General features: G+C 38.1%; 4 protein-coding genes and 1 long non-coding RNA gene across 7 annotated transcripts; 1 reads left to right on the top strand and 4 right to left on the bottom strand.

Moving 5' to 3' along the window:
• Window positions 1–227: 227 nt before the first annotated feature.
• Window positions 228–4,649, bottom strand: LOC131329771 (ubiquitin-conjugating enzyme E2 11-like). The gene is made up of 5 exons (XM_058363152.1): window positions 4,506–4,649; window positions 1,943–2,053; window positions 1,210–1,337; window positions 792–896; window positions 228–616 (listed from the first exon to the last, which is right to left on the bottom strand). Exons 2-5 carry the CDS (start codon window positions 2,010–2,012, stop codon window positions 473–475), a joined length of 447 nt encoding a protein of 148 aa, XP_058219135.1. The 5' UTR covers window positions 2,013–2,053; window positions 4,506–4,649; the 3' UTR covers window positions 228–472.
• Window positions 4,650–5,633: 984 nt separating this feature from the next.
• On the bottom strand, window positions 5,634–12,842 carry LOC131329742 (KH domain-containing protein At4g26480-like). Of its 2 annotated transcripts, none has more exons than XM_058363094.1 (7): window positions 12,550–12,842; window positions 11,304–11,389; window positions 8,345–8,490; window positions 7,421–7,540; window positions 7,213–7,329; window positions 6,327–6,470; window positions 5,634–6,135 (listed from the first exon to the last, which is right to left on the bottom strand). In XM_058363094.1, the coding sequence occupies exons 1-7, from the start codon at window positions 12,744–12,746 to the stop codon at window positions 5,983–5,985; spliced, it is 963 nt and encodes a 320-aa protein (XP_058219077.1). In that variant the 5' UTR covers window positions 12,747–12,842; the 3' UTR covers window positions 5,634–5,982. The 2 variants fall into 2 exon arrangements, with proteins under 2 accessions (XP_058219077.1, XP_058219076.1); XM_058363093.1 differs by having other exon boundaries at window positions 5,634–6,132; window positions 12,550–12,778.
• Window positions 9,505–11,297, bottom strand: LOC131329792 (uncharacterized). The gene is made up of 2 exons (XR_009200843.1): window positions 10,907–11,297; window positions 9,505–10,794 (listed from the first exon to the last, which is right to left on the bottom strand). It is a non-coding gene; the product is annotated as an uncharacterized LOC131329792 (long non-coding RNA).
• Window positions 12,843–16,409: 3,567 nt separating the features above from the next.
• Window positions 16,410–20,581, top strand: LOC131329746 (THO complex subunit 3-like). Of its 2 annotated transcripts, XM_058363099.1 has the most exons (11): window positions 16,412–16,619; window positions 16,813–16,908; window positions 17,567–17,696; window positions 18,237–18,328; window positions 18,647–18,715; window positions 18,945–19,002; window positions 19,192–19,291; window positions 19,498–19,584; window positions 19,716–19,794; window positions 20,059–20,191; window positions 20,271–20,581. In XM_058363099.1, the coding sequence occupies exons 1-11, from the start codon at window positions 16,557–16,559 to the stop codon at window positions 20,303–20,305; spliced, it is 942 nt and encodes a 313-aa protein (XP_058219082.1). In that variant the 5' UTR covers window positions 16,412–16,556; the 3' UTR covers window positions 20,306–20,581. The 2 variants fall into 2 exon arrangements, with proteins under 2 accessions (XP_058219083.1, XP_058219082.1); XM_058363100.1 differs by lacking the exon at window positions 20,271–20,581 and having other exon boundaries at window positions 16,410–16,619; window positions 19,877–20,187.
• Window positions 20,451–22,049, bottom strand: LOC131329760 (uncharacterized). The gene is made up of 2 exons (XM_058363139.1): window positions 21,020–22,049; window positions 20,451–20,932 (listed from the first exon to the last, which is right to left on the bottom strand). Exon 1 carries the CDS (start codon window positions 21,738–21,740, stop codon window positions 21,081–21,083), a length of 660 nt encoding a protein of 219 aa, XP_058219122.1. The 5' UTR covers window positions 21,741–22,049; the 3' UTR covers window positions 20,451–20,932; window positions 21,020–21,080.
• Window positions 22,050–22,169: the final 120 nt, after the last annotated feature.

Raw genomic sequence — 22,169 nt, 5'->3', positions numbered from 1 at the left:
CAAGAGCGCAAGTGGTCCTAGTGGTGAAGGGCCAGTGCCCTCAAGTCCCATAACTATGCTCTGCTAAGGCATTGGAATTTAGGGTAACGGTTGGACACCTGTGTTTCACCACACCAATTGCATAGGGCTCACCTTCTTGCCCAGTCAAAAACCCATCAAACCCTTTGTTAAATTTCATTCAAACAGTATGCAAAACCGAAACAAAGTAAATTAAAGAAAAGAATCAATGTGTAAATACTTGACTCCAATATTACCATTGATAAGACAACAGGGGCGAATGAGAAACCATGCGTTAAATACTTAACACCAGGGAGAGTATCGGAATATATATCTCCTGGGTGATTTGTCTTTTTTGTCTAATTTATTTACTAATACATAGGACAGGACATGTTTAAAGGCAGAGTGCGGCTACAGCGGCTACCTTCAACCAAGACTCACTAGTCACTTGCATGATTCGAACGCGTCAAGACCTTTATCCCATGGCATACTTCTGAGTCCAGGATCGAGCAGTCATCTCGTACTTGGTTCTGTCATTCTTGTACATATGGGCAATCTCAGGAACAAGAGGATCATCAGGGTTCGGATCTGTAAGCAACGAACATATAGATAGTAGCACCTGCAAACAAAACAATACCAAAAATACAAAAAACAATAGGTCACTAAAAGAGGAAATTATTTTCAATCAGAACGAAAAAAAGACTTTAATCTACAAACAGATTCTGCAGGCAAACTCAGCAAATGCAATATACGTCATGAAACCTCTTAGGCACGAAAACAAAAGAAAAAAATACCTTTGATACCGTAAGGGCTGGGCTCCACTGTTCTTTGAGAATGTCAAGGCAAATGCTACCGTTGCTGTTAATGTTAGGATGAAACACTTTTGTTTTAAAAGAAACCTGCCAAACAAGCAAGTAAGAATCTCAATACAATGAAATTATAGATCTTATAAGAGAAGCATAAAACAGCCGTAAGGTGAAAATATGGGTTGGCAGAAAAGACATGCATGCGATAAAAATTCATGCACAAAAAATACATTGGCATTTGCTAACTATGGTATAAAAGCATAAAAAGCAACCCGGCTTTACATACATGAAAGATGAAAAAACTGTCCTTGATAAGTACAACATGGATACAATGAACATCATACTTGAGACGAGGAGAAGTACATAAAAGGGGTTGAGCGTATCAGGGCAAGATAATATGTATTACCTTTGGTGGTTTGAATGGGTAATCTGGTGGGAAGTGGATATCAATGAGGAATACACCACCTGCAAAGGGGCTCTCTCCTGGACCCATGATTGTTGCTTGCCAGTGAAACATTTCCGTCCCAGCAGGGCCTGTAACAATGCATAACTTCCACAATAAAAAATGCTGGATAAACTATGTTCTAAGAGTTTAGCTGAAGGAAAGTCTTATGGTTGTCCATTTTGAAAGACTTACAAAGCAATATCCAAACCATGAAGTGTGATATATGAGCAAATGCAAATGGATTCATAACCAGTGCTGAGTGCCTATCCTAAGTGATTCAAAAAATTCACTCAACCCGAATGGCGAATGGAACTGCAAGGTACAATCATCATGAATATTTGTTCACAAAAGTTCTTCAAACACCTCAGTAGTGCTACTGGTGTGATTTTAAATCAGGAAATCAAAATCCATGAATCCCCAAGCATCCCAGCAAATAGAGTTCATATTCAACTAGACAATTAGCCAACACAAAATGTGATACCAAATTTTCAATGAACCATCCCGGGAAAAGTCCATACACAGTTAAACGACAAAAACTATGTTAAACATCCAAAATGCAAGCAACAAGAATAACAGTCGTGCACCAGATAAAAGCCAACTTTATTAAGCATGTAAAGTACAAGCAAAGCAATTTCCACAACGGTAACCTGAAAAATTAAGAGTCAAAAGGGATGAAGAGAAAAATAGAACGAACCAGCACTGCAAGAGGCCGGCGGATCCCTCTCCAGGTCCCTTAATTCCTTTTGAATCCTCTTCGAAGCCATAACCAATTTTCTAGAGTTGATAAAACTGGAACAGATTCTCACTGCAAAAATACACACATGTTACGGAAATAGTGGAGAAGAACAACAATGTACATGCCAATAACTCACATAATTTGAAAAGAAATGGTGAAGATATTAGAAGTTCCAAACTCAGGATCATCCAAAAACAAAACCAAATTTTAGATATAAGAAAATCATGTGAAAGCAATCTGGTAATACAATAAGAAGCATATTCTCAACATTTAAAAAATTAACAAAACAAATATCCTTCAACATAAAAGATATACATTACACAAGACCCTCAAAATAACCGACAAATCATCAACGAAGCAGACTATGGTACTACACAGTTTTTTTTTGTCTTGATACGTTGTGATATTATACAAAGTGTAACAAAATGATAGCTGCCACCCAATGTATGAGTTACAAACTAGAGCACCCACAAAACAATAGGTAAAATAGGATTGCAAATTGGAATAAATTCTTCTTTACCTAATAAGTATCAACACATTACCAAACCAAAAGGGCTGGCCAGGGATGCCAATTCAGTGTTCCGATCCTTGAATATTACCCTTGCATATGATGTGGGATTCAACGGAAGCATACACTTCCATTTGTTACGAACTCCACTTCCTTTTTTTTTGATAAGCCAAAAAAAGAATGGGAAGGGGCAACCAATGTAGCTTCCCCCCATGGGCGTGACCAACAGGGTTCCCGCGTCCCACCAACTATGGAATGTTCACATATAGCTACCTCTCCAGGTTAGGGTTGTCACCACAGGTTTTTTTTTCCCGAATTAACCATTGCACAGAGGACAGCTTGTCACAAAGACCCACTAAGGTGTGAGTGGAACCAAAGGCCCTCTCACACAGCATCTGATTCAAGAGCCCTATAACCCAATAGGGTGGGGGGAGGAAGGTACTTTCACCTATGCACCTTTGGCCATCTCGGCTACCACCTACAAACTCCACCTTCTAATCCCACATTCTTTCTGATGTACAATCAGGGTAGGATTCACCCCAGGCCGTAATGTGTTATCCCACTCTGTTTGGTCTGTCTTTACCAGCATCAGTTCCAGGGACGGCTCATAGGGGAGGCGAAAGAAGCGACCGCTTCCGGCCCCCGAATTTTGGTTCAAAATTGAGACCCTACTGTAATGTAACTTACATATTAATATTAGAATATTTTCAAATAAAAACACAATTGTATCTTATTTTCTTCAAAAACTCTTGCAATCATGTTTTTTTACATTTATATTGTCATAATTGTATCCTTTTAGTTTGATTTTTTTTTTTCCTGTACTTTAATTTTTTCAGTGTTTTAAAACTCGGAAATACTCGGCGAGTACTCGGCACTCGGTGCCTAGCCGAGTAGAGTTAGGGCTACTCGGTGGAATTACTCAGCCAGCCGATTACTCGGCATTACTCGGCGAGTACCGATTACTCGGTAAAACGAGATTACTCGGAAGTGGGGAGAAAATCGAAAAAAAACTGAAAAATGGGGTAAAATACATAATATGTTAAATTTGAAGGGTCGTTAGTGTAATTTCAGTATAGTTTTATACTTGCGCTAATCGAGTGAACACACCAATCAAGCTACTGCTGCTATTCCTCTTCGTCTTGGAGGAATAATTGACTACTAGTTTCGTACTTCGTTTTATTTGGTTTGAACGTTGAACTTTGTAATTGACTATTAATTTCGTACCTGGTTTCATTTGGTTTGAACGTTAAGCTTTGCAATGGACTAGTAATTTTGCACTTAGTTTCATTTGGTTTGAACTATGAACATTGAACTTCTCATTATGCATTATGAATATCATTTGGGGAACATATAAAAAAAAAATTCCAAGTAATTTCTACTTGCCGAGTACTCGGCCTACAAGGTACAAGGTGGCCAGCCGAGCGAGTACCGAGTTTTAGAACATTGAATTTTTTTAAGAAATTCATGAATATGCAAGGGGCTCAATATAGAGAATTCGCTTTGGGTCTCCAAAATATATGAATCGGCCCTGGTCAGTTCTTAAAATTTTCCCAAGTCCAGCACCATAACCATATGTTCACAACAATGAACTTCTATGTTTTAGATAATCCTATAGTGATTGATTGTGATTTACCCCCCCAAAGATGAGGACTAATCGGGACCCGAGTTGAATTAACCACCGTCTACAATGGATCACGGCTACCAACAAGTAACACAACGGCTTAAACATCAATGATATCAAGATAAACGGAAGACACCATAACAAGATAAACGGAAGACACCATAACGATCTAGTCATTAGAAAAAAAAGAAAAAAACTGAAATCAATACTACCACACATGCATAAACCCTACCAGCAAACAGTTGCAGAACAAAACTAAAAAAAACAAATAGATCAAAATAAAGATCAAGGAATACACGTAGAGGTCCACAGTGAGATATATATATTTGAAGAGAATCGAATCGTTACGAGAGAGAGAGAGAGAGAGAGAGAGAGAGAGAGAGAGAGAGAACCGGTTGGGTAGGGTTTGGCCCTGCTGCGATTTTTTGAAACCTAGTGTTAGGTAATCGAAGTGGTGTGGCGTCCACTTTATATAGAGTGGCGTAGGAGACCCCAGCCCGCGTGCTTATGCCTTTTGTTGGCGGTGAAACGTGGGGTTTCATCCATGCACGTGCTTATTTACGTGTGTCATTAAACCACAGACTTTTTTATTGATTACTCATCTTTTATCATCTTCTCCCAAAAAATTTTACACTTTTTACCCTACCCTTCCGTCCCGAATTAATAGTCTCAATTGCGATATTCGGATCTCATACAAATTACTTTTATTTTTTATTTAAAACATTTGTATATGTAATATGAAACTGGCTTGACAAAAGTTCGCCCAGTTATATTATACAAAGATTTACAATTATAGTACGTAAATTTTAAATTTTAAATAATTTTTTGAAAATGGGACAATTATTTTGGGCCGAGGGAGTGTTACTTTATGTTTCTGTACTTTTAACAGTCTAAATATCAGTTTATTAGTAATTTCAATGATCAGAAGAAAACTCACATCTTTACTACTACTATCATACGCCATTTTGATTTTGATGCTTCCATAGTTCCTCTCTTTTCTGTCCTTATTTTCTCAGAAGCAATACTCATAGTCATACCTCAATATATATCTTTAAGCAATATTTTTTGCAAGAGGTGCATGACTTTTCTTTGAACGGGTAAGAGTTGTTAGTTAAAGTTAGCAAGGATTAAAGTCTAACGCATGGGAGCACATAGTTCCTACCATTGAACAACCATTCCACTCGCAGGGGTGCACCAAAAAGTGGGAATATAAGTACAGTGCGAATTGTATTCACCTAATTTTGGCTTCGCTCAAATGCAATGTCTGTGTTACCAATATCAACCAATAAAATTTTAGGACTATCAGCACCGAAATTTGATAAAACCAATCTCTCTCTCTCTCTCTCTGGGTTGTTTTCTTGAATCCCGTCATTCGACGCTTTCTTGATTAGTGTCATTTTTCTTCTGGAAGAAAGAATCAGACTCCCAAATAGCGATGTGTCCAGCATTTCACTTGGTAGTACAAGAACACTGCATCCCAGATAACATACAAAGGGTAGATAACTGCTCGCATCACGCTCTACACAAACTACAGTTCGCACATATAAACATCCAACTTACCAAAATTGTCGTCACAAGTTCACAATAAAAATACCGATGTTAGAAAGACAGCTTTGGAGAGAGACAATGATCTCACAAACTGCCAAAAGCAAACCCCTACACACCCATGGTCCTTTCATACTATACCACCACGAAACCTTCATAGAAGATACACGCACAAACACACGCCATAATATCATCCGTTACAAAGCAGTGCCATTGCCCCGATGGTAGTCGGAGGCATTGGAGGACCCAGCAATACCTTAGTATGGGAACTGCTGTTGAATGGAAGAGACTAAGACTCAAGCTTTGAAAGCAAACCGGAACTCATCACCCCCCAGTTTTAGCCCTCTTCATACCGAGACTGTTGTGGAAGGGGGATACGGAACCAGACATCTGAGAACCTTCATCACGAAGTGTACCATTGATCAATGCAAGCTCTCGAAGCTGCTGTTTCTTGTAGAAATCATGAGCTTCGTCCTGCTGGAAAATGTAAAGACAGAAGTTTTTTATTGATCAGCAAAGGTAAATACCGAAATTAAGCCACATATTTTTTATTTTTTTCCCTAAATTAAGGCAGAGGTCATGTGCGACGGTCCTATACAGATTGAATGTCTCATTGAAAGATAAATCATTTTGGGTATTTTAAGGATAAGGCAATAGAAAAGAGTTACCACAGGCTTGAGCAGATCTCCAAGTATTTCACGTGCTTGCATTAAACGAGCATCAACTATTTCAACTGGCAATTCTGCCTCAACAAGTATGTGGAGAGGTTCATTCAGATGCTCATACCCAGGTTTTCCCCGCATCATCTCTTCCTGCAGTCACGATTCAAAACAATTAACTTCATATTTCTCGAACAAGGAATAGTTCGGAAAAACCAGGAAACTCCCTAGATGTAGTAAATTACTAGCAAACTTGAACAATGAGCACAAAGTGGGGCATGTATCTGTAGAGGTGTGGTAACTTAGCTTGGTCTAGAGAGAGATTCCTTTTTGGGAAAATTAGCCATAAGCACGGTAAAATAGTTTTTATTTAAAGGAAGGACGCCAGCAAAAATAGTTTTCAATGGAGGTCCTTCAACGTTTTGAGTTTTTTAGCCATAAGGCCAAACCATGTTTAGGCAATTTCATAGGCTTTTAGGGTGCACTTTCCTATTATAGGGTTTTAGTGATTTAGTCACTTTCATAGGGTATCCTAGGGTTTTAGGCACTTTCATGTATTGGATACCCTAGGATTTTAGACACTTTCATAGGGTACCCTAGGATTTTAAGCAATTTCATAGGCACAGTTGTCCTTGTGTTTGATTTGATTGCAAAAGGAGCTTGTCCTTGAGCTCAAAAAATGTAAATATGAGGGACTTTTGGCCAAGTCTCCCTTCATTTTTGTTATTACCAACTACAAACATACACATCTATCATGCGGGATCACAAGGAGATTAGATAGTGTGTGGCATTATTGGCTTCATAGTCTAGAACAATAATAAAAACATCAAGCAATCAATACTTTTGAAAGCATCCAAGAAACACAACCATGTTGGTTGAAATATAGTAAAAAAACCTTAACAGGATCCTTGATGCTGCCGCGTCCTCTGATAAGAACACGACACTCGGTACTAGCCTCCACTCTCTTGAGAGAATTTCCTCTAGGACCAAGGAGGCGCCCAACAAAATTGTACTGCAACAGCGAGTTTCCAACAGGAAGTTCAACATGAAATACAATCAAGCTAAATTGAAAAAGCAAAATGAAATAAGAAAACAACCCGTACATTAGGAAATTGGTCAACTGGGATATCCACCCTCATTGTTCTCTTCACTATAAGACCAGATGAGCTACCTTGAGAACCAAGCCAGTTTTGAGCAGATGAGAGCTGCGATAAACCTGACATCTGCATAATTAAATTCCAGAAAACGTTAGAAGAACAAAGTAGATGGAGACACTATGATACTGTTTCGCACAGTAAGATCTACAAATTTTTTATATAGGAAAAGTAACAAGAACAGCTAGATTGGAAAGATAAGATAACCCACAAGTAAATAGGTGCACCTTAACATATAAGAGAAGAAAACATGATAAACATATGCTAACATTTGTGCAAATCATGAAAGAACTTTCCTATGAATCTGAAGCTAGAGCACTGACACGGAGATATAGCAATTGTTATGCAAATATGACCAGGTGTAGTAAGTCTTTTCCTTTTTCTTGTTGCCATAAACTGCTGTATCACCAGCTTAACAAATTTGCTGCTTCATAGAGACAAAAACACAAGTAGTTTGTTCACTTCCCAAAAGTCTCCCCTTGCGACATCCACCACTTAACACTGCATCAGTGGATGAGTTAGCAGTAGAACAGATCTCCAACTGTTTCAGCTATTATAGGTAACGAGCAAGTCTCACGCAATACCTCAAATATAGGTCATATCCATACACATCTCTACCCATATGGTACTAATACATTAATGTGTACAGGGACATTTATCCAGTTATGGAGGATCATGTTAAGTTATATCCATGTGCTAGTAGTTTATGATGTTAGCCTCAAACTACCTGTCTTGGCTGAAGTGGAATTTCACAATACGCTCGACCAGAATAATGAAGTTAGCAAGAAATGTTAAAAAAACTGTCAGGAATATTTCTGAAAAACAGTGAAATTAGATCAAACAATATGTTATGTTAATGGTTAGTATCCGTACTTCTGATTGAAACGGTGATGCCCATCTGTTCACATTGGATCCTCCATTGGAAAATATTCCTCCTGACGCCAGGGGGCTAGCATGTTCAAGCCCACTTTGATCTAAAATTGATGCATTCCCCAATAGTGTGGTTACACGCAAAATTTCTGCTCCAAAAATGTCAGTAGTCAAGAATAAGATGTACCAGTTAGCATTTGTCAAGAAATTTGTTAGCAGTCGCCACATAATGGATAGACAACATGGATTGTTTCCTGGGTCAGTCATAACTACCCCTATGTACGGAACTCATCTTACATACAAATATATCCTGGGAAAAAGGGGAAAACATCGTGCAGTTATAGTCTCTCATTTCATAACTGAATGGCCAATACACGCCTACTACAAAAAGAGTTGCTAGAATATTTGTCAGAAAAGACCCTTGACAAACTCAACAAAACAACTTATATGAAATGGAAAAGGGTACATAAGGAAGCACATCTTCAATGAAACAGGTGCTTATTAGAAAAATATGACAATCTTAATAAATCTTATCATCGAACTTTTAATGAGGGGTGTCCAAGGCATCGCCCAGACTAAACCCTCATGTACACAAGGTCGCCCAGACGCATGTATACCAAGAAGATGTCAGACCAAAGCCCAGGGGGGTAGCAACCTTAAAGGGGAGCGAGGAATGGACATTAAGCATTTGTCCACCCCATGAGATTCAAACCTGATATCTCTTGAAGAAAAGTCCTAGATGGCACCTTTAACAACATATGTCTGGTATCCTCCATAGAAAGGTGACAATGGCGAAAAAGAACAAAAAATATGAAAAACTCAGAAAAATGAGAAATTCGAATCAAAATAATAAAAGTTATACTCATTTTAGTTGAAGAACTACTTTTTGCTAGGAAAAGCAAGACCTATAAATCTGGGTGCCCCCAAAACTGCAGGCCATAGATACAGAGATGAGTACAATATCATCAACAGGAATGCAATTTCAAAGGACCAACCAATTGGCTAAAGCAAGCCCACTTAACAGGCTTGGACGAGAAACCAATTAAGTATAGCTTAAACAGGCTCATCTTTTCAGCTATCCAAAACCAGATCAGGCAGTGTTCATATCACCCCATCAAAGCAATCCCACTCAAAATGCTTGAATATACAAATGATATCCTCCGTTTTCTATTTCTAAAGATAACTCCACTACAGCACACTTAAAGTTAATCGGAAAAATTACAAGGTGTCAACTGTCAAGTCTAATCCTAATTTTCTTTATAGATAACTCCATCCCATTTTTTTGTACACATATCAAGCTATTATTCCAAAACTCATACGCGAAAGCAACCACCTTTTAATATTGATAAACATTGGAATTCATAACGGGAATAAGATGACTCCTACACTGACGACAAAATATCAAACTGACTTCAAAGATTCCAGCAGTTTGCCCTTATTGGCAAATGACCGCCAGAAACCTGTCCAAGATTCTATCCCCGGCTTCCATAAAGTGACCCAAGTGGCCCTTTTCAGTTTTCCTTTTTTCTGTTTTCAAGGATTAAAACAAGCATCAAAGAAAAAGAAAAGGATCCACCAGTATGCGGCCCACTCAGACATCATTTAACTCACAAGATACCCTTTTCGTGTGTTTCTTCCCTTGAACGCCTCATTAAACACCAATCAAATCTCTAATTGACAAGCTCATGAAGGGACAAAAAGAATTTATCTGATAAAGCTTTTACCATGGAAAGATGACAAGAATCGCAAACCAAACTAAAGTCAAGAATCGCTAACCAAACTATGGCATTAGAAAGGGTCAGGATGGATATTTGCGGCAACCATATGGACTGGAATATATACTTGCAACCCTGCCCAAGTGCCATCCCAACCAAATAATCCTAGCTTATTTTAGTTGCTGACTCGCTAAACTACAGATGCCAAAGAGTATATCATCCAATATGCCATAAGTAGTCATGATTTTGTTCACCAACCAAGCCCTCTTTCTTTGTGGACTTCCTTTCTTCTAGTTACCACCTTAAGTTCTAGTGTTACAACTCTTGAACAACGAACTAGCAACTTTCATCCAGTGCATTCATCAGCTTGTCACGTCCTCCTTTCTTTTCAATTCTTTCTTATGCTGCAGCCCATTCATGTTTATGCTGTCTTTTCTCCACAACCTCAATCGCTGGGCCTTTGATCTGCCTAGCAGTACTGACTAAACAGCACTCTTGTAAAATTTCCCATTGATTTAATCACAAGTTCTGCAGTTCATTATCATTAGCTTAATTGGAAGGACAGCATCATCTAGTATCCCATGGCGCATAATAGGCCATAAAACATCCAAAATATATCCTTGCCCAAGAGCCACAACCAGGCACGCCCTCTGCCAAGGCCCAGATTGGTAATCTCAATTATTGTTTCACAACAAGAACAGTGTAACTCTACAGTTAAGAATGATGTAAGAAGAGGGTCTTGGGTGGTCAGGCCGGTGTACCTAAGCCCCTATTATCTCTGTACTTCATGTTATGAGTTAATGAAATTTATTTTTGCTGTTTCAAAAAAAGAATGATGTAAGAACTCCACCAACTTTGCAAAAAAGCAGGCGTGTAATGAAAAGGTTAATAAGAGGACCCCTAAGTCTTACCAACATTGAATTGCCTTGTAATCAACGAATAAGAAAACCCCAACTACCATTCACAAAGTGTCTAGCACAATCAAATATCAAGGTTGGAAATTTGCGGCCCAAAAGCTGCTAAACTATGGCTATAGAAAAAAATTTGTTATCATAGTTTTTCAATCTTTATGAGAATGCTCTTAATCTTGATTTTCCGGTAGGTTACAATTTATGGTACTGTTGGAGCCGCCTTCTTGCAATCTTCCAGTAAAGTTCCCGGAGGAAATATATAACACAACATAAAACTCAAACATTTCCACAAATTTTCCAATCACATGGGCGACAACAATGGACTACCACACTCACCCTGATTCAACAACCGACAACACTGAGGAATCACGGACATAAATGGATTAAGCTTGTTACGCTCCGCAAGTAACTCAGAGAGATACCTGTCAGAAGAAGATCGGTTTCAATAAAATGTTTTCGATGGTAGCTATGCAAATAAGAACCTAATCAAGAACATTCACCAGCTGCAAAATTTTCATCAAACAACAACATAAAGGGACACAATAAAAGGACTAAACAGCCACTCAAAGCATGAACAATAGCAAATAAAACTCCTTCAGCATACTGCAGACAGTGCAGCTTTTATGATCACCGTCACCAGCAGCAGCAACACCGATCTCATAAGTTTACCCATTGGGGTGCTACATCTATGCTAATAGAGAAAGGGAGAACACCAATTCTTGTGAACAAATTCTGAAGCCGTGCCACAAAAGTAATTTCCAACATTGTCCTAGTAGAAAACAAAATTTTACAACTACCTTAATTAGACCTTGATTAAGGTTGGGACAAAAAAGTAAAACCACTCGAGCTCAACTACCCACCCCCACACTCCATGAATCCAAACACGCAAACACCTTGTGTGCCCAACTTCTAGGAGTATCAAATAAGGAAAATGCTAAAAATAGCCCAATGCGTTGTTGTTAAGGTTTAAAAAGTGTATTGAAACATGTGAAAAGGGTATTGAACATGTGGAAAGTGTATTGAAAAAATGTAAAAGGTGCATTGGGGTTTGCATTTGCGTTTGTTTTCCGTCTCTTTCTTAGCTTATTGACAGCCCAGTACCACACTAGAAGGACCCATCAAATAATGCTTCTACTTAAAACCTCAAGTAGTTCGAGAAAGGGCTAGAAATAGTTTAAATAAAGAGCTGAGGTAGAAACACAGCCCTAAAACCAAATTCACATCTAAACCAAGGGAAAAGAAACCTTAGATCCTAAAACTAACTACTATACTCTTAGCACTCAAGTATTTTGGCGGCAGTCAATTCTCGCCACAGATATTAAACTAAACATTCAAGATGAAAGCGATTGAGCTGCGATTGATTAGGCTGTTAAATTGAAGCACAGTAAAAGAAAACACGATCCGTACGCCTGTAATCGTCGACACACAATAACATCAACAACAACAAAAAAACAAACTGAAAGCAAGTAAAATCGTGCTGGAAACCCAAGCATCAAAGCAATCGATTAGTACGAAGAGAGTTAATACGGACAGATCTATGGATAGGTGGTTGGAGAGGGTTGGGGAGAGAAGGAAAGCTTACTTCTCGTGCTCGACGAGGGCGGTGGCGGAGGAGCGGAGGCCGCCGATGTGAGGAGAGGGAGGGGCGGAGGGAGAGGGAGAGTAGGCCATGTACCTGCCGGAAGACATGTTTTCCGGCGAGATCGGCGCCAGATTGCCCACCAACTCTCCTCTCTCTCTCTCTCTCTCTCTGGAATTAGCGGCAGTGGTTAGAAGCATTCGTATTTATTGAAAGGTCTGAACAGAACAGAAGGACGCAAGCTTTGCGTAATTGTTGTTGATAGTTACGTGTGCATGTAAAACTCGCGCCGTGAAACGGTAAAACTCCTCCCCCCCTCCTATAATTTATTAGTAGTTGGTGAAAGTTAAATTAAAAAATGAAAATTGCTACTAGTATATGTTTTAAGAGATTAAATTCTTTACACCGCTAGTGTAAATATTTGTTTCCTCCAAATCAATTAGATTACGCCATGTCACCATGTTTTATTGATTGGGACCACTGTTTTGCAACGTAGCGCAATGTAATTGATTTGGAGAAAATAAATGTTTACACCGGCGGTGTAAAGAATTTATTCTCATGTTTTAATATGTGTGAAAATATATTTAAAAAAATAAAAAGTGTAAAAAATTGTATTATAGTGTGTTTTTTTGGTCACTGTGGTTGGAAATACCTTAAAAGTTAGGATCATCTCCGGTCCAAGAAAATTACTTTGTTGTCCAGCATTGTCGCCTTTTTCGGCTCACTTTAATAATTAAAATTATAAATTTCAAAAACTTTAACTATAAGCTCAAGCATTAAAGACGGATATTAACAGTATAATTTTAAAACACATTTACATTAAAAAAACACACATGCCGATAATCAGAATATGTTATTTCTAGATAAATACGTCTTGGTTATTCATGTATCCATATCAGATTAAGGTTATTTTTGACATGATTAATCTTCTCAACGAGCTTTATAAATGAACGATTTTAATTATTGAAATGGGTCTCTAATGGGCTAAAAAGGAGTAGTTCAACTATTTTCTTGATCACCTTGAAATTAGGGAAGTTGGAAACAAATTTTCGTGGTATATGTTTCTTATCAAAAATTTCGTGGTTCTTGACTTATTGTGCAAAAGTGCAGGAAGTATTAAAAACAATACTCCATTAAAGTAGCACTGGAAAGGTCTAAGAGTTCCTATCACTGGGGTCACCCCCTACTGGTACTACTATTGATGCATCATGCATGAGTCATGACCCTTTTTCCCTCATCATCTTCGCCCTTAAAGAGTAAGTAAGAGAGAGAATATTAAAATTCTAAGAAATTGGTGGGAGAATGCCACCAACTCCCATTGATGCATCATAAAAAGAGTAAATAAGGGAGATAAAATTAAAATTCTTAGAAGTTGGCCGAGTGGGAGAGTGATATCGGCAAGGAGCTTACACATTTGAGTTCACAGTCGGACTTATCCAAGAATGGAAGTAGGGGGTTTAGTGGCGGCAGCCGTTACGACAAGAATTTTAAAAATTGCAATTATTATATGTATAAAAAAAAATTATCCCCAACATATGTAGTCTCGCCACCGCTAAAATTTTGTCTTTATTTTTTGTTATATACTAGTCCTAAATCTTCTATGTTTTTCAAGAAATTAAGGACACCTAAAAAAGTATTCTAAAATTAAATTCAATGGGCCAAAATAATATAAAGAATGACGTATAATTAAGGGGAAAAAAACTCCACACTTTAACCCGAAAACAACTTAACCTACAAAATTAAAGTTAGTTTTTTTTTGTACTCAATGTGCAAATGACAAATATCATTTATTATAGTTTTTGTTACGTTATTTTAATTATTTTTGTAGAGTTGATGACTATTAATATTATAATTCATTTTTTTATTTTTTTAGTACACATTTCACAACTGCTAGGGTAAAATTCTGGTTCCATCCCTAACTTACCACCAACAAAAATCACTCATAGAACCAAGAAAGAAAGGTTTGTCTAATTTTAACTTCAGTCTTCAGGACAAACAATATTAGTCAAACAATATTAGTCGATGTATGCTTGAACTGTTCTGAATATACAGTTAGAGAGAGAGAGAGAGAGAGAGAGAGAGAGAAAAAAAAGTAGTAATGTGTGTAATGTACCCTTACCTTATGTTGCCAGGCACGCTGGCCCTACACCACCGAATGCCAAAACCAAAAGGGCTCAGCTCATTATTGGATCCCAAGCATAATTGAGTTGTCATTCAGGAATTAATTTTATCCTGTGCTTGAATATATTATGTATCTCCAAGTGTTCTAATTCAATGTTCGCCTTGTGAAAGTTTGATTTATATTGAAGAAAAAAACATCTATGTGTATTGATGGTTGTTGGCATGTCCAATTGATGCTTCTATTCTATGGGTAATTGAGATGTTATTTTGGTTTTTTTTTTTAAAGTCAAATGTTCGATCAATCTCTCCCCATCTCTCTCGCTCGTTCCGAGGATACAAATCTTTCTCTTCGTTTACATTACTTTCTTTGGAAATTCTATTTGATCGGTAAAATAATATTTGTACTCTATTTGTAAAGTTGTTCTCATTATATTTTCTGAAAAACGAAAACCCAAAATACATGAGTTTTCAGTAACCGATTTATTTACTCGTACTTTTTGTGTCATTCAATTCAAACCACAGAATACTCTTGCAAATTTTGCATTTTCTGTTTAATTACACTTTTTGTGTCATTCACTTCAATCCCATTTTACAATAAATTTTTTTCCTTTTTATCTTTAATTAGGCGTACACAACACAAGGAAGACAAAAGTGATTTAAGAATGATTACATTTCCCGCCCTTTTTCCAGGGAATGCAAAAGTGTGTATGAATTGGACTGTGAAGCTGTTATTTATGGTCATAAAGAATCAGGAACCGTTGTGGTCTAGACTGGGCTTAAAGTGAAGAGTTGGGTTCTCACGGGACGAATAATATGCTGTAAAAATTTAACCAAAATGCAAATAAGAATGAAGAAAAAGCAATTAAAAAGATCACGCCAAAAAATTAGCCTAATGGGGGCTTGATTTTTGTGAACACTTTGTTGCATATCAAGCCGAATAGTAATTGTTTGATCTTGTTTTAAGGAAAAAAAACTTCAAATGGTTTAAAAATGTGTTTTTATTCTAATTTGACTGTAGCAATATTTTTGATGTGCCTTCAAGCTTAACTAGTTTGGTTTGTAACTTCATACCACGTGACAAGTTCCTAATACAACAACATGAGAGGTTTGAACGGCCCGGATGTAGGCTAACACTTATGGGGACGGCAGGGTCCCCATTTCGAGAGATTTTGCTATGAAATTATGCTTTTAAAGCTATAATTTGTGAATGATAATCTAAAATTCTCTCAAACAATTATGTGAATCAAATCTGTAACTCAAGACATGAACAACAAGCCCTTTAGACTGTCAGAAAAAAAAAGAAGAGAGAAAAGGATTAAAATTTCTCAATCTAATAAGAAATAATTAGACCAAACAAATTATATGCCATCTTAATTTTTCACTATTTTCACCCCTCTTAATTTTAATCATCCAAACCACCTAATAAGATTATCGTTTATTTTATTTTCCTTTTTGCCCACCCTAAGACAAAACAAAAGATCTACCAACAAAATAAAAACGGACTTACGACTTGAATTTTGTTAATAATTTTTAAGTTAAAATGTCAATCGTCGTAAATTTTATAAATCAAAACTCAATTTTTCGATATACAATCAAATAGATGTTCACATACACAACGAAACATACGATAGGACCTACAAAGGGCGGTGCCTCGTTTAGACATTCATTACTCACATTTTTAAATACAACTCCAAATGTAATTATGTTTCTGCTCACTCACGTGCATCGAACAGACTCTCCGATACTATTTTGTCAATATTGTAGGGACGGTTGTGATGGTCTAAAAATCCAAAAGGCTGTAGAACGCGGCAAGTTGGCAAGACCAGTGTGCGAAGACGGTGAAGTGGACGAAGAGAAGAGAACGGAACGACGAATTGCAGAGCCCGGAAATGGATAAAACCGCGCCCTTCAAAAACCTTGACAGCAGAGAATACCAAGGTCACAAGAAGAAGGTACTCTCTCTCTCTCTCTCTCTCTCTCTCGCTCGCTCGAAATATTTTCTTGTCAAGTTGCGATCAGTTCGAACTTACTGAAAAACCCTAGGTTTACCGCGTATTGCTTGTGTGTTTCTGAAAAAACATTGTTTTAACTCTAGACGAATTGATGTTTGTTTTGTTTCTTGTTTTGTTTGATTTTAAATGAAAGGTGCATTCGGTTGCTTGGAATTGCAGTGGCACGAAGGTTGCATCCGGTTCTGCTGATCAAACAGCTCGAATTTGGCATATCGAGCCTCATGGACATGTATGACTGACTCTCGGGACGCTTGTTTTACTTCTAAGGCTGCAAATGATCCGAGCTTTGAAGCTTTTGCTCATTCATGATTAGTCTAGTTCCAGCTTGCCTCGTTTAGTAATGGTTTGCTTACTAAACGAGCCTCTATAAAATGAGCGGAGCCTTTATGAACGAGCCGAGCATTTATAAACGAGATTCATTAGAACCAGCTCGAGCTCGTCTCATTTACTAAACGACCTTAAAACTCAAGCTCGACTCATATACTAAAGAGTCTGAGCCTCAAGCTGCTTGTGAACAGTTCAGTTTGTTTGCAGCCCTATTTATTCCTGCTTTTTGTGTTTGTTTTTTAGCAGTCTCTTGTCATTCTCAGTCTATGTACAGTAACTTCCTGGCGGACCTAGCCCTCGTAAGATTGTAAAATAACAAACTTAGCTGTTAAAATAACTCCATTTTGGTTGGTTATCCTAGAATCACATTAGGGGCACATATGTGATATGTTTTCTTATTCCTTGCGTTTTACAATAAATTCTATCATTGTTATCTTGAGTTTCACCTTCATTGCAGGAATGTTGTGTCATTGTCTGGTATCATTATGACGGATGCTTTGTTTCCATTAAGTTATAACGCCCACATGTATTCCGTTTATGATATGGAGATGTTTGTTCAGGGTAAGGTTAAAGACATTGAACTGAAGGGGCACAATGACAGCGTGGATCAGTTATGCTGGGACCCGAAACATTCTGACTTAATAGCAACTGCATCGGGTGACAAGACTGTTTGTCTGTGGGATGCCCGTAGTAAGTGAATTTTATTCTGGGCAAGTATGTTTTCTTAATAGAAGTGGGAAGTATGTTGAATATATGAAACCGACATGCCACCGCAATTCCTTTGATATATCCTGTTACAACAGAGAGCTAGAAGCCCCTAATACTTCAATCATGGCTATCAACGGCATGTTCTTTGGTTACAAACTTATGATAGGCTACTGGGAAAGTGCTTTCTGAAAAAATTGGTTAAGTGAGTTGTCTTAGCGAGATGTATATGGTGATGTTTGCATCCACATTATTTTGAAGAGGTAAAGCAAATATTGTAACAAGGTGTAAGTGAATAATAGTAAAAGTGTAAAATCATATACCTTTCAAATTAAATCTCGAAAAAGTAACCACAGAAAAAGAAAGAACAATAGTCCAAGAGTTAGTTTCATTTCTTATTTCTGCTTGTCAAAAATGGCTGCATAATTAAGTCTTTATCAGAATAACGCAAGCTACTCAGATACTTGTCGGGAAAATGGAAGTACTTTCAGGGATACTTGCACATGTCTAATTTGGTTTCTGCAGGTGGAAAATGCACACAGCAAGCTGAACTTAGTGATGAAAACATTAACATCACCTACAAGCCTGACGGTACACACATTGCTGTTGGGAACAGGGTATATGTTATGGTTCCCATTATTTTCTAAATTCGTGGTATTCAAACTTGTCAAAATTTGTAGTTTTGTTTATTTCGGGTCTCACTCCCACGTATTAGTTATTACTATTAGCCCTTGGCTCAACTCGATAATTATTAGACTAAGGAAGCGATGTATTCCATCTTATGTTCAAAACTGGATTTTCACTGGTTCCGGTTTCTTGGTATCATTTGGATGTTAGGGAATCCTGAATAATGCATGTTCTCTATGCTCTATCTTCTACAAGTTAGTAGAAGTATGTGATCACTTATCTCACTCTGTCGATTTCATTATCGATAGGATGATGAACTAACAATATTGGACGTGCGCAAATTTAAGGCTATCCATAAGCAGAAATTCAGTTATGAGGTAATGTAGTTTCTCTCAACTGATGTTGAAATCTCCCTTTCGATCAGCTGGAAATTTTGGCTGGCATAAACCATCTTAGTTATTGCTTATTACTTAGTAGTGGTTGGGAGTTATTGGGAGAAGATTAACTGTTTATACCATACTCAGATGGCTATAGAAGTATATCTTCCAAGACATACCATATATTTTAGTCCGCATATTAAGCAGTTCTTGAATCCTTTCTTATCAGGTAAATGAGATGGCATGGAGCATGACAGGCGATAGGTTATTTTTGACAACAGGGAATGGTGAGAAACAATTGCTTAACAGGAAAGTTGATTTTTTTTTTTTTTTTTTTGGGTTTGGGGGGGGGGGGGGGGGGGGGGGGGGTTGTTGATGCCACGAATAGAACTCTTTTTGTTCCATGATTTGGATGCTTTACCATTTCTTGCTTAAAAAATAAGGTGCCTGTTATGGTTATTATATTCCTTCCTCAGGCACTGTTGAAGTACTAGCATATCCATCTCTTCAACCACTTGATACCCTTGTGGCTCATACAGCTAGTTGCTATTGCATTGCAATTGATCCATTAGGAAGGTGAGCTACACATTTCTATTATCTATTTTGAATATCTTCCTGATTACATCCATAATACATTTATGTAATGGCTCAACGTTTGTCTTTTTGCCATGGAATTGCTGATCCCATAGTCTTGGGAATACACCAGATCTAATCTACTATTTAGTAGATATCATGTAACAGAAACTATTACTCTCCGAAATGACCACCTCATTCTCTGGCAGATATTTTGCTGTTGGAAGTGCTGATTCGTTGGTCAGCCTTTGGGATATCTCACAGATGCTCTGCGTACGAACATTCACAAAACTCGAGTGAGTTTCTCTTCAATTTTGACATGTACAAGTAACCTTTTTTCATTACAAGAACTCTTCCATGTACTTGTTTAGCGCTGTGGTCACCTTCAACAATGGGCTGGAAATGGCTTTTATTTTCTTATTCTCAGGTGGCCAGTCAGGACAGTAAGCTTCAACTACACTGGAGAATTTATTGCTTCTGCCAGTGAAGACTCATTCACTGATATAGTATGCATCGTCATTGAGCTTCTTTATATTGGTCATATACCTGTTATGTACATCGCAAACTCAGATTGTTTTTTTTGTGCAGTGGTGGTTGTATCCTTCCATTTGAAGTTAAAAACATTGCCTACTATGAGTGGCTTAGCCAAAGTTAACAAACCAAGCCTTGCTGGCAACATAAATCATTTTTACGACATTTTGCCTTTTATTTGTATCCATTTAAAGGTTCAGTTAACTGGAAGAATGCTAAGTTGCTACGTTCTGAAACAGTCCAATGTTCAAACTGGACGATCAGTCCACCAAATTCCCTGCCGGGCTGCCACGAACAGTGTGGAATGGAATCCCAAATACAATCTGCTTGCATATGCGGGAGATGATAAAAACAAGTACCAGGCTGATGAAGGTACTTGAGCTTCTTGCTATAGTAGTACCAGATAAAAAGGAACTTCAAAGATGGTTAACATTCTGTTTGTGCTTTGCAGGTGTTTTCCGAATATTTGGCTTTGAGAGTGCATAGGATTTGACAGAATATACAGGATAAGGCTGCAGCGTTAATCGTCTGAGAGAGACATCTTAAGTACTGTTTTTTTGCTTTTGTTGATTTTCGCTTGGTTCTTTTTTCCCTGGCTGTTGGTGCAAGAATTCCCGGACCAAGTTTAGCATTTGGTAATGCGAAAAAAATTCAATGTACTTATTCGTGGTAGGGTATGCTCCTGCGCAAAAGGGTACATGTATAAAAAATACTCTTGTATAATCGAAAACAATCAGAACACAAGCAGTGTTGCATGGTGAATACATTGCACTGAAGTAAAAGTATCTTCAGCCGCCAAATGGGCATATAAATGCGGTTGCTGGCCCTTCTGGAAAAATTGGAAACCATAATTCATATGAATGGGGCTTGGCTTCATAGCAAGTTAAGTTGTTTAGGCCTTAACATAAGCACCACAACATGCTGGAGGATTTCGTTTCTGCTCCTCGCGACGATGTTCTGCTGTTGTTTTATGCTGAATCTAAGCAAGATCGGACCAAGATGCTTCATCCCCCGGCAGTGCTCCGGACATAGATGTGTGCCCAAATTTATTTGACGCGTGTCAAGTTATTCGATATGTGTAGATCCTTTGAAGCTGTCGATGAACTAATTCATCTGTGAGAGAGAGAGGGAGAAGAATTTCTACAATTAGTAGCCAAGATCAATGGAAATACTTAAAAATTACTCCATATAGGATCTAACCTTGACACTTGGCTGCTAAATGGGCCCCTTCCAATTTCCCTTCCAAAACTTGATCTCGAACCTAAACGCAGAGGATTAATTTGGAAGCGGGGGAGACCAGAGCTGCAAAGCAAAGCAAACAAATAGTTAACAGATTCTGGTAACACCAAGTGAGGGGCTTCCACTTGATTTCCACACTCGAGCTTTTCATTCTCTTCCCATTTTGCGGCTCTTTCGACAGATCGAAGCTCGCCCCTTTCATCCTCAATTCCTGAATGCACCTTGTCAATGCCCTGCTCTCAACTCTCTCCCTCTGTAACTGCCTCTCCACCTTCCAATACCTGTACAATTTCATCTGAACCAACAACATGATAACAACCGAACTCGAAACAGATAAAATCGAAGGAATAAACCAACTACGACACACGCGATCGCGGTGTTCCGAGTTAATAGAAGACGTGAACAAAATGGTGAGGAAAAACCCATGAAAGACGAAGAAGAAAAAACAAAGTTGGAACAAGTCTGATTTGATGGAATCCATTCTGGTCTCTTTCATGGAGATTCGACGGGCGAAGAGGGATTCCTCTCTCTGCCAGAGCTTGAGGAGCAAGAGATGGCCAGGGGATTGGGAGATTTCCATCAGTGGATGGTTTTGCATTGCGGATATCGTGATCTGTTGCTTCTGTTGGTGTTCTTCGTCGACGGGGATTTCGACTATGTGGGTGTCTTTGGATTCCGCCATTGATTGAGAAAGATTTGCGGGAATAAGTAAATGCAAATGAGTGTGCGAGTGAGTGAGTGATTGGTGGGTTATGTGATTTCGTTAAACAGAGAGCTATGTATGGAAACAATGGCAACCAGAGAGAGAGAGAGAGAGAGAGAGAGAGAGAGAGAGAGAGAGAGAGATGTTTTTGTGCCGACAAAGAGGGAGTCTCAGGTATTTAAACGACACGAGGAGGAACACCCAACGGTCAGATTTTTGTTGTGCTGGCCACAACGGATAGATTTCTTTTATAATTACACGAGTCCGTTAAAGAAAAAGTCAATGATACACAACTATGTAGTAAATGCCAAAGTAATTAGATTCTAATCCATCTATGTAGAATTTCTCCATCTAAAAATAAAAATCTACGTATGTGAGATTTAGTTTTTTTATGTTCGAGGTATTCAA

The sequence above is a fragment of the Rhododendron vialii genome, chromosome 6a, assembly GCF_030253575.1.
Source record: "Rhododendron vialii isolate Sample 1 chromosome 6a, ASM3025357v1".
Classification (NCBI taxonomy): Eukaryota; Viridiplantae; Streptophyta; class Magnoliopsida; order Ericales; family Ericaceae; genus Rhododendron; species Rhododendron vialii.
The sequence above is the reverse complement of the archived record's forward strand: the minus strand, read 5'-3'. Positions and strand labels throughout refer to the sequence as shown.

Excerpts from the sequence above, each read along its gene's own strand:
- LOC131329771 (XM_058363152.1), bottom strand. The coding sequence starts at position 2,012 with ATGGCTTCGAAGAGGATTCAAAAGGAATTAAGGGACCTGGAGAGGGAT. Across the intron at positions 897-1,209 it reads ACCCATTCAAACCACCAAAG|GTTTCTTTTAAAACAAAAGT; the intron begins GTAATACATATT and ends CTTGTTTGGCAG. Across the intron at positions 617-791 it reads CAGCCCTTACGGTATCAAAG|GTGCTACTATCTATATGTTC; the intron begins GTATTTTTTTCT and ends TTTTGTTTGCAG.
- LOC131329742 (XM_058363094.1), bottom strand. The coding sequence starts at position 12,746 with ATGCTTCTAACCACTGCCGCTAATTCCAGAGAGAGAGAGAGAGAGAGA. Across the intron at positions 8,491-11,303 it reads TTGTCGGTTGTTGAATCAGG|AAATTTTGCGTGTAACCACA; the intron begins GTGAGTGTGGTA and ends TTTTTGGAGCAG. Across the intron at positions 6,136-6,326 it reads GAGATCTGCTCAAGCCTGTG|CAGGACGAAGCTCATGATTT; the intron begins GTAACTCTTTTC and ends TACATTTTCCAG.
- LOC131329746 (XM_058363099.1), top strand. The coding sequence starts at position 16,557 with ATGGATAAAACCGCGCCCTTCAAAAACCTTGACAGCAGAGAATACCAA. Across the intron at positions 16,620-16,812 it reads ACCAAGGTCACAAGAAGAAG|GTGCATTCGGTTGCTTGGAA; the intron begins GTACTCTCTCTC and ends TTTAAATGAAAG. Across the intron at positions 19,292-19,497 it reads GCAATTGATCCATTAGGAAG|ATATTTTGCTGTTGGAAGTG; the intron begins GTGAGCTACACA and ends ATTCTCTGGCAG.
- LOC131329760 (XM_058363139.1), bottom strand. The coding sequence starts at position 21,740 with ATGGCGGAATCCAAAGACACCCACATAGTCGAAATCCCCGTCGACGAA.